We start from the raw sequence: 9,539 nt of genomic DNA, 5'->3' as shown, positions 1-9,539 counted from the left end.
GGAGAGGAAGGTACCTGCCGCGTGGCCGTCCTAGCCCCCACGTGATGCAGCCAGGGCCCGTCGTGCCCGCGCATCTAGCCGCGCCGAGGCCAAGCTCGCAAAGCTTCGCTAGAGATGGGAGGCCATCGTGAGAGGGAGCGCCATCGGCGAGGGAGGAGCGTCGCCGTCGCCGGTGAGGAAGGAGCACCACCGCCGCCGGCGAGGGAGGAGCGTCGCCGCGGCCGGGAGGGACGAGCGCCATCGAGGGGAGGGAGCGCCGTCGGGCGTCGGGTCACGAGAGAGACGAGGGGGGGTTTTATTTTTTTATTAGCTGCGGTATCGCAGGGGTCGGGGTGGGCAGACGGACGAACCAAAACAAATATCGCAGGGGTCAATGCATGATTATTGTTTCCTTCCATGCATGTGGCCTTAGGTGATCGATTTGTTTTCTTCAAAGTAGACGGGGATCCTTTGAAGAACATCAACGTACCTCCCTTCCAGAGCAGCATGATTTCGATGTATGATTATTGTTTTCTTCCATACATATGGCTTCAGGTGATTGATTTGTTTCCTTCAAAGCAGGCGGGGTTCCTTTGAAGAACATCAACATACCTTTCTTCCAGAGCAGCATGCTTTCGATGCATGATTATTGTTTCTTTCCATGCATGTGGCCTCTGTTGATCGATTTGTTTCCTTCAAAGCAGACGGGTATCGTAGACGTGGGCAGACGGATGAACCAAAATAAATGTCGCACAAAAAAATATACACGTTTTGTTCTTTTTAGTTTTAGGAGATATGAGATCAGTTATAGAAAAATAACATCTGGCGCATGATCTTCAACTGATTTTAGGCGGCCACATACCAAATGAAAACGAAACGAGTAAGTACATTATTTGTTCCTTGTGGTACCCTGTGAGGTACTTTCAGGTTTTTTTGGCTCTCTTTTTTGTGTGCTGTATTTCCGTGTGCTTACATTATTAACTTAGGTCTTGTGTTGGATACGTATGTATTCATCTCAATCCACACGTGTTGAATTGTATTATAGTGAAATTAAACTAAGTTTCATTTCCAATACATGTGGATTGAAGTTAATACACATGCATCCAAACAAAGCCTTAATAGTTTGACACCTCTTATTTGAATTTCATAATTTTGGATACAAAGTAAGTTTAACACCTCTTATTTGAATTTCACAATTTTGGATACAAAGTAGGTTTTGGAACTAAAAGAAGAGTGTAAGAGCAACTTTAAGAGACTATCTATATTTCTTTCTAATTCTACGAATAGAGATTTCGGTGAAAAAGATACACTATAACAACTTCTTTAATTGGTTATTGGTTATCTAAATATAGCCATCTTCTATTACGGATTCCTCGTCAGCCAAAGAAGCCCTCCAAATGATGATTTAGAGATTGAGATCTTAGAAAGACAGAATAAGAACTTCGCAAAAAAAAAAGATAGAGTAAAAAGATATAGAATGTTATTTTTATGCAAATGACTCTCCAAATGATGATTTAGAAAGTAAGATTTAGAAAGACTCTCGTAGATGCTCAGAGGTCTTCAAAGTTTTTTTAATTTCTTCAAATCGTTTTTTTTAAAACTTTACTTCTTCACTGGCCTATCTGACAGAACATAACAATGTACTTAGAATATACATTCGTGGGCTATGGGCCTGGGCCCGAAAGTTGCGCAGGCCTAAACCCATTCACACGCATGCCCATGGGGGCTTGAGCCCGGCCATCCTGCCTGGCCTTGTTCGTCTCGCCGGCTTCGTCCTCCTCTGCAACGGCGGCGGCTGCGGGCTGCGAGCGACGACGGCCAGTTGCGGAGCCACTTGTTCCCGACCCAGCGACCCAGCGAGGCTCCGACGGAGCGCTCGCTTGAGGAGAAGGGAGAGATCCGGTGCTGTGTCCAGTCGGCCGTCCATGGAGGCGGCTGCGGGCCGCAAGCGCGCGTACAGCATCATCGTGCCCACCTACAACGAGCGCCTGAACATCGCCCTCATCGTCTACCTCATCTTCAAGCACCTCCCGTAAGCACCGCCCAGCTCCCTTTCTCCCGTCCGGCGCTGATCTGTCTCTCTCCGTTGCGCCTTTTGCTGCTACGGTTGCGTCGAGATCTTCAGTGGTGAACGTTGTCGGATTCGATTTCACTAGATTAGATGTCATTCGGTTGCGTGCGTCATCTGGATCGTTTAGATTAATAACCTACTTAACAAGAACCGACCTGATCTGAATATGTGAATTTAACTGCCGATATCTGTTTAGGTGTTACCTTGCTCTGAGATCCAACTGCAGGCACATGTGAATCATAAAGTAGAATCACTTGTTACTCCATTATGCGTCCAAGTAGATGACATAGATTCTTTATGTTCCCTCTTTGCTTGCAATTCGAACTCTGTTATGCGGACATTAACCAAACCAGCCCTCCCTTGAGCTCTGCTTGCACATCTTACAGTATATAGTTGCAGAGTTCTAATGATGCCAGTACTGTTGAAGTGGTCACTGTCCACCTTTTTTTTTTCCTGAGAACAAGAACTGAAACAATTTTCTAGTGCTATTTTACCAACATTTGAGCTAGAATTTGCTTCTTGTTTATCAAGTCTTGAACTATCATAGTGGCAACCAGTTTTCCTTTTTTTACTTGTGTATTTTGGCCATACAGGTCATAGATACCCTTCATTCTAGTGCTGCCCTGCTGGGCAGGCCTAATTCAATCCATCAGACAGAAAAACTTGAAAAACTTTTATGAGTTCATCGGATATGTCAAATGGGTCATGAGAAGCTCTCCTGCTTGGATATCAAATGCACTATTAGGTATTACAACTTGCAACTGTTGGCTTGTTGTGTGTCCCTTTTCTTAGAATGTCACCATGCGTTACATGGCCATTATTTAACTTCCATTGTTTGCTGGAAGCTTGCTACTGTGGTGGAAAGGAAAAATTGTTACATTCATATAGATATGTTGCCAAGTTCTTACATATTATATAACCTGATTTGACATTTTTTTACCCCAGGGATGTGAACTTTGAGATCATTGTTGTGGATGATGGTAGTCCAGATGGAACTCAGGACATTGTAAAACAACTGCAGCAAGTATATGGTGAAGATTTTGTTGTAAGTATATGCTCCTGATCCACTTGAAGTTTTTGTACATGTGGTGTTAATCTGTTTGTTCAGTGTCATGGCTTAATGCATTGTCTTTAACCTGACATGATGCCAGCTACTGCGAGCTAGGCCAAGGAAGCTAGGACTTGGTGAGTTTAGACATCTGACTTTAATTTTTTACTGAAATTATTCTCCCCACTTATATTAAGTAGCAACTGGAAATATCCAGGTACGGCATATTTACATGGATTAAAGCATGCCTCAGGGGAATTTGTCGTTATCATGGATGCGGACCTATCTCACCATGTATAAATCTTTCACCTTTTCTTCTTTCTGTTACTACTTTTGTTATGTTTGCTATTTACAATATTTTTCTTCCTAGCTTACTAACTATTTTCCCACTCTGAACAGCCAAAATACTTGCCAAGCTTTATTAGGTAAGAATCGTATCTCTGAAGATATAAAGAGTTATTGGGTTTCTACTACATGTTATTTTACAGATATTAGTCTGCATCCTCAAATCTATTTTTTTAGTGCATATAATTCTCAGTCCAATTTGTTCTCAAAATATCTTTAGCGACAAAAAAATAATAGTGTCACAGTTGTTGGATCCAATAGCTGAAAACACATTTCAAGTAAAGCTTGTCAGTTGGTCCCTTTGGGCTCCTCACTGAGGCTACTGAAATGAAGTAGTGTACAAAACGTGTCTTTTTTAATCATGTTATTTCCTTAACCAGGAAACAAAAGGAAACTGGAGCTGACGTTGTAACTGGCACACGGTATGTTAAGAATGGTGGTGTCCATGGTTGGAATCTCATGCGCAAGCTGACTAGCAGAGGTGCAAATGTTCTTGCACAAACGTTACTACAGCCTGGAGCTTCAGATTTAACCGGATCATTTAGGTCTGTCTTTCTTTTATCTCGAACAGATTAAATACCCACCCTTCAATCACCTCTTTTGATGAGCATATCATAATAGGCTATATAAGCGAGATGTCCTGGAAGACTTAATCTCCTCATGTGTCAGCAAGGGCTATGTGTTCCAGATGGAGATGATTGTTAGGGCTACTAGGAAAGGTTATCACATTGAAGAGGTATGCCACTGTGGGGTCTCGCTTTTCATCGAATAATATTGGATCATCTCTTGACTTTGGTAAATGAATCGTTGATTGCCTTCTCCTCTCCAGGTTCCAATAACATTTGTCGACAGAGTATTTGGAATTTCAAAACTTGGTGGGTCCGAGATAGTTGAATATTTGAAAGGCCTTGTTTATCTGCTGCTCACAACATGATTGAAGATATGTAGTAGGCTTCTGGTTTGTGGGTACAACCGTGTTATAGAGAATTTTACTGATGTGTTATTATTGCAGCTTGAGTTGTATATCAGTACAATCATGCATGTTTCCAGTGAATGGATTGTTGTACTCAAGTCATGGTTTCTCTGTACATTTTCTCACACAACACAGCGCCCTCCTTTCTGTTGACTTCCAGTGCTTCTTTAACGGTTTGTAATTCTGACATGTTTTACGAATATTTACTGTCATTGAGCCTATTGTGTGGCTTCACCTCCCTTGTTTTCCGAAGGGAACCGGCTGTATGTGTCTACACAGAACTGTTGCTGGATGTGTTGTTCCTGGTCTACTCATCTAGCAGGATCTGGTTCTCATCAACAAACTAAAAACTAAATTATGAACTAAATAATCCACGATCGTTTACGACGAAACGACCAAACATCACTCTGCATGGATAGAATGATGTATCTTTTTAGAGCACTCATCTTTTATGTCTTACCTCTATCTGTTTATGCATTATATCAAAGATCAGACATGAATGCTGACATGCTGTATGTTGGTCTCTACAAAACATACAAAAAATCATGTCCTTTATGGCGTCCGGTCGTTGTGATGCTCGGTCTGATCAGATGTTTAGACGTGCCTTGTGCCACACATTCCATTTTGGGATCCTTTGCTTCGAGTTCTCTATAATTAGATTCACAGTACCTTTTTAGTGATAGATATATGCCCCAGTGTAACTGAATGAAGCTTCACAGTAGATATATGCCCCAGTGTAACTGAATGATCAATTGTTGAATGCAGGAGCCATGATATATAGGCTGGGTGCAATTTCAGCTTCCTAACAAAGAGATTGTCCAACTAAACGCCCTGTACTCATCTGCTTACCTGAGATATTGAGTTCTCCATTTCAGTCCGGTATATCGTTCAAACTAGTTCCTAGATAAATAATATGCTTTTTTTATTTAAGAGCGTGGAATCAGAGTTATAATTTTAGGCTACTAGTCAAAGTCTATGTTTTCTAAAGGACAAAGTCCAAATTACTCCTTCGACATTCACTCGTAATAAGGTTGGCATATATAGTAACAAATTGACACTAGAAAAACAAAAAAAAAATTATGAAGCATGATAATGACAAATTTATAATGTATTTTCTGAACTCACAAATTTTGAAAACAAAACTCAACTTGTACTAGAAGAAGTTAAAAAAACAATCTTGTTAAAGGGTAAGTTGGATTTACTGAAATTGAACCAAATGTTACTTTAAAATATTATGCAATGCGAGGAGACTGCGACTCAAATCTGAGACCTTTCGGTCACAGGCGGTAAGACTCTACCGCTGGCACCGGGCCCGTCCTTCTGACTTAGGTAAACTTAGATGGAAAAAATTTAATTTTAGAAAAAATATATTTTTTTCTTCTCTAAAATATCTTCGGTGGCGGTAGATGCGGCATCGGAAGCGATGTTACGGTTAGTTTTCTTGGCACGGAACTTTTTTTTAGGGGAACTTGGCACGGAACTAAACTGAATACTAATGGACATCGGAAGCCAAAAAAAAAATCACAAAGAATCACGAAGATTAGGACCGACGCTACCGAAACCGAAATGCGCACTGCGCCAGAGGCAAGGAAATACAAGGAGACCTGCATTGCATGGGCTGCGCTGCCACGCACACCTTCACGTCGATCGTCGTAGATTCCACTGCTCCCATCGATCGTTCCACGCCGTGCGCACCTCTCGGCCGGCGGCGAGAACCCTAGCAGATCCACCGCCACCACCTCGAGACCGGCGGCATGGCCACCAACGACGAGTTCCGGCCCACTGACGAGGCGTCGGTCGCCCTCCTGCGCGGCCTCCGTGCCAAAACCGTCAACCGCAGCTTCATCCACCGCGCCGACGTGTGCTCCGCCGCCCCCGAGGAGCTGGTCGCCGATCTACAGCCGGTGCCAGGCACCGATGTGACGGAGGACGGGTACAACAGCGTTTGGTACATCTACTGCCCAAAGCGATACAAGAACACCCGGGGCAAGGCCAGCGGGCACAGGCAGCGCGCAGTGGAACACGACGGCAGCAAGATGTGCTGGCACTCGGAGGCTGGCCCGAAGCCCGTGCCAGGCGTGCCCGGCGCCACGTTCTGCAACTTCTCCTACGGCCGCAAGGAGAAGGAGGGGGCGTCGGGTCGGCAGCGCTTGGACAGGATGGGATGGTGCATGACTGAGTTCGACGACACGCAGGGCGGCGGCGGCGACCACGTGCTGTGCAGGGTGCACCGCTCGTCCTCGTCTCTCGCCAAAAGGAAGTTCAAGTCGTCGTCGTCGTCCAAGAGGAAGGCGGCAGGCGATCACCCCGAGGCGCCGCCAACCAAGCTGATCCACGACGAGCAGGTGCAGGTGCAGGTGCAACAGAACCCTGCCGCCTTCTTCACCAACGCTTACCCGACGATGCCCTGCTATGGTTATGGACCTCCCCAAGGCGTGGATGCCGTGACGATGGTCGGAGGCGAGGAGGAGCATGGTGTGCAGCAGCCACGCGTTGAGCCGGAGTACGGCGGCGAGTTCAACTTCGATGAGTTGCTCAACATCGACGAGCAGGTGCAGATGCAGGACCCCGCCGCCTTCTTCATCAATGCTTACCCGACGATGCCCTGCTATGGTTATGGACCACCCGAAGACGTGGATCCGGTGACGATGGTCGGAGGCGAGGAGGAGCGTGGTGTGCAGCAGCCACGGGTTGAGTTGGAGGCGGAGCACGTCGACGGCGGCGAGTTCAACGTCGAGGAGTTGCTCAACATGGAAGAGTTCACCAATGGTTACCCGAAGACGACGATGCCCAGCTATGGTCATGGTGGTCCCCAAAGCGTGGATCCCGTGATGATGTTCGGAGGCGAGGAGGAGCATGGTGTGCAGCAGCCACGCGTTGAGTCGGAGGCGGAGCACGGTGGCAACTTGGGCGGGTTCAACTTGGAGGAGTTGCTCAACACCGACGATTGGAAAGGCTTCCTGCAGATGCTCCAAGCCGAGGTGGAGCAGGGGCAGCAGCAGCCATGCGCCGAGCCGGAACAGGGCGGCGGGATCGTCATCTCCGGGGGTCTACTTTATGCGTGCTGATTTTTGTTTTTACTTTTACCACCATATGACACTGACAAGATGAGTGCTTCTCTGATTGTAAACGTACACTTGACACGGAAATTAAAGATGTTGTTGTTATGAATCAAAGGAATGGATGCATGCACGGTTGTTTTACGAGTTACTTTGATGTTAGTGTTAGAATTGATCTCATCCATCTTGACCCAACAGTCGAGACGGACCCCTTGACCGCGTCTTGATCGGGGACGTTCAGCCATCTAGTGGCTAGTGGGCCCCCGTCGCACAGTGCCTATAAAGAGGAGGTGGGGCAAACGGCTCTGGGTACGAGGTTCACCGCCGCCACAGCCCCACTGTCCTAACCCTAATCCGATCCAGAGGGTGGCACTGTCAGCGGCGGGAAGCGCCACTGCCTCCACCACCACCGGTCTCCACAGCTACACCAAACGTCGCTGCCCGTGCGCAGATCTTCACCGACGAACCAGCGAAGGCAGGGAGCTCCTCCGACGGTCAGATGCTCCTACATCTCCCTCTCTCTCTCTCTGTCTCCTACCCCCGAAGCAAACTCTAGGTCTATGTGATTCAATTAGAAAAGAACTCACCCACTGGATCCACTACTAGATGATCCAAACTATCTAACAATGGTACCAGAGCAAGGTTTAGTATGTGGATCTGGATCGGGGAAAGAAAAACAAATCGAACCCTAACCCTAGATCGGGTACGGGAAAAGTGGGGATGAGATTGAAACACGGTTTCAACAAAGAACAGACTCTAACCCTAGCTGGGTGAAGACGGAAGGGGCTCGGCTTCAAGACCACTTGATCCGAACCCTAAACCCGCGACCAGATCTCGGGGCAAAGAAAAGAAGAAAGAAAAGAAAGAGAAACGAACTTCGGTTCGGAGAAAATGAAACCCTAACTTCGATCCCCACACTGCAAATCGGTTCAATCCGAACACAAAAGAGAACCAAATCTGATGGGGAAAGAAGGGGTCTCGATTTTGAAAAGTACTCGAACTCTAACCCTAACCCGCGCGGGGAAGTGGAACACCGCCGACCGTCGTGGTCACGCCGCCGCGCGGCCACGCCTCGGGCTCGGCGGTAAAGGGCACCACCACCAGACCGCTCGGTGACGGCGCGTCCACCTCGCGGTGGGCGCGCGCACCGGCGAGGGGACTAGCGGCGGCGCCGCCACCGACTCCTCCTCCGATCGGCCATTGGGCCACTACTGCTCCTCTGAGTGCGGCACGAGAGAGAAAGGAGGAGGGGAAGAAAATAGAGGGGGGGAGCCGCCGCTGGGACCACTCCGGGCGGCGTCTTCCTCACCGGCTAGGACGGCCGCCCCGACCGACGCCGACGGCAACCACGGCTGTCGCGTGAGGCGTGCGAGAGAGAAGGGGAATGAAGGAAATGAAGCTAGGGTTTTCCGCCCGTGGCCGACCCGGTGTTTTGTTCGCCCTAGACGCGCGCTCGACCGTCGGATGCGCGCGGATGGCTGAGATTGAGCGGGCTGCATCACGGCCCAGGCAGGGCGCGCGGCCGTGGCACTTTGCCGGCCCAGGCCCACGTTGCGGCCTGGGCAGGCAGTGCGCGCGCGCGAGGGAGAGGGGCCGGGCTGAATGTTGAGTTGGGCCGAGCCATCTTCTGCTGTCTTGGGCCGAGAAAAGAAAAGAATGAGCATGGTTTTTTGTTTTTTTTTCTTTTTTCTAGAAAATAAAAAAAATGTATTGGCTCAAAAGAAAATAGAAAAGAGATTTTTTCCTGTGGGTAAAATTCAAGAAAAGTAAGTCGGGCCGTATCTCCGGTTGGGCCGAATGCGCAGTGGTGATTGAGAATTATTTTATTATTTTCAGAAGCAAATTTCGATGATTTCATTCAAAGAGTGATTTAAAATCTCTGATAATTATTGCACCAACGTGTTAGAATTTTCAGAGAGTAGAAAAGTACAGTAAAATGCTTCTGAAAAGTAGAAAAGAAATTTTGTCAATTTTCCGCTGCGAAGTTAAAGTTTGTTGTCTTCTCATTAAATTCAAACCAACGGGAGAATTTAATTTGAAGAGCAGTTATAGTTATTCAATAAA

General features: G+C 47.1%; 1 protein-coding gene across 1 annotated transcript; it reads left to right on the top strand.

Annotated features, from left to right (window-relative positions):
- Nucleotides 1–1,705: 1,705 nt before the first annotated feature.
- Nucleotides 1,706–4,531, top strand: LOC136537699 (dolichol-phosphate mannosyltransferase subunit 1). The gene is made up of 8 exons (XM_066529656.1): nucleotides 1,706–2,011; nucleotides 2,996–3,095; nucleotides 3,202–3,235; nucleotides 3,316–3,392; nucleotides 3,498–3,523; nucleotides 3,824–3,988; nucleotides 4,065–4,179; nucleotides 4,273–4,531. Exons 1-8 carry the CDS (start codon nucleotides 1,905–1,907, stop codon nucleotides 4,375–4,377), a joined length of 729 nt encoding a protein of 242 aa, XP_066385753.1. The 5' UTR covers nucleotides 1,706–1,904; the 3' UTR covers nucleotides 4,378–4,531.
- The last annotated feature ends 5,008 nt before the right edge of the window (nucleotides 4,532–9,539 follow it).

The sequence above is a fragment of the Miscanthus floridulus genome, chromosome 2 (assembly GCF_019320115.1).
Source record: "Miscanthus floridulus cultivar M001 chromosome 2, ASM1932011v1, whole genome shotgun sequence".
Lineage (NCBI taxonomy): Eukaryota > Viridiplantae > Streptophyta > Magnoliopsida > Poales > Poaceae > Miscanthus > Miscanthus floridulus.
The sequence above is the reverse complement of the archived record's forward strand: the minus strand, read 5'-3'. Positions and strand labels throughout refer to the sequence as shown.

Excerpts from the sequence above, each read along its gene's own strand:
- LOC136537699 (XM_066529656.1), top strand. The coding sequence starts at position 1,905 with ATGGAGGCGGCTGCGGGCCGCAAGCGCGCGTACAGCATCATCGTGCCC. Across the intron at positions 3,393-3,497 it reads ATGCGGACCTATCTCACCAT|CCAAAATACTTGCCAAGCTT; the intron begins GTATAAATCTTT and ends CACTCTGAACAG. Across the intron at positions 3,989-4,064 it reads GATTTAACCGGATCATTTAG|GCTATATAAGCGAGATGTCC; the intron begins GTCTGTCTTTCT and ends ATATCATAATAG.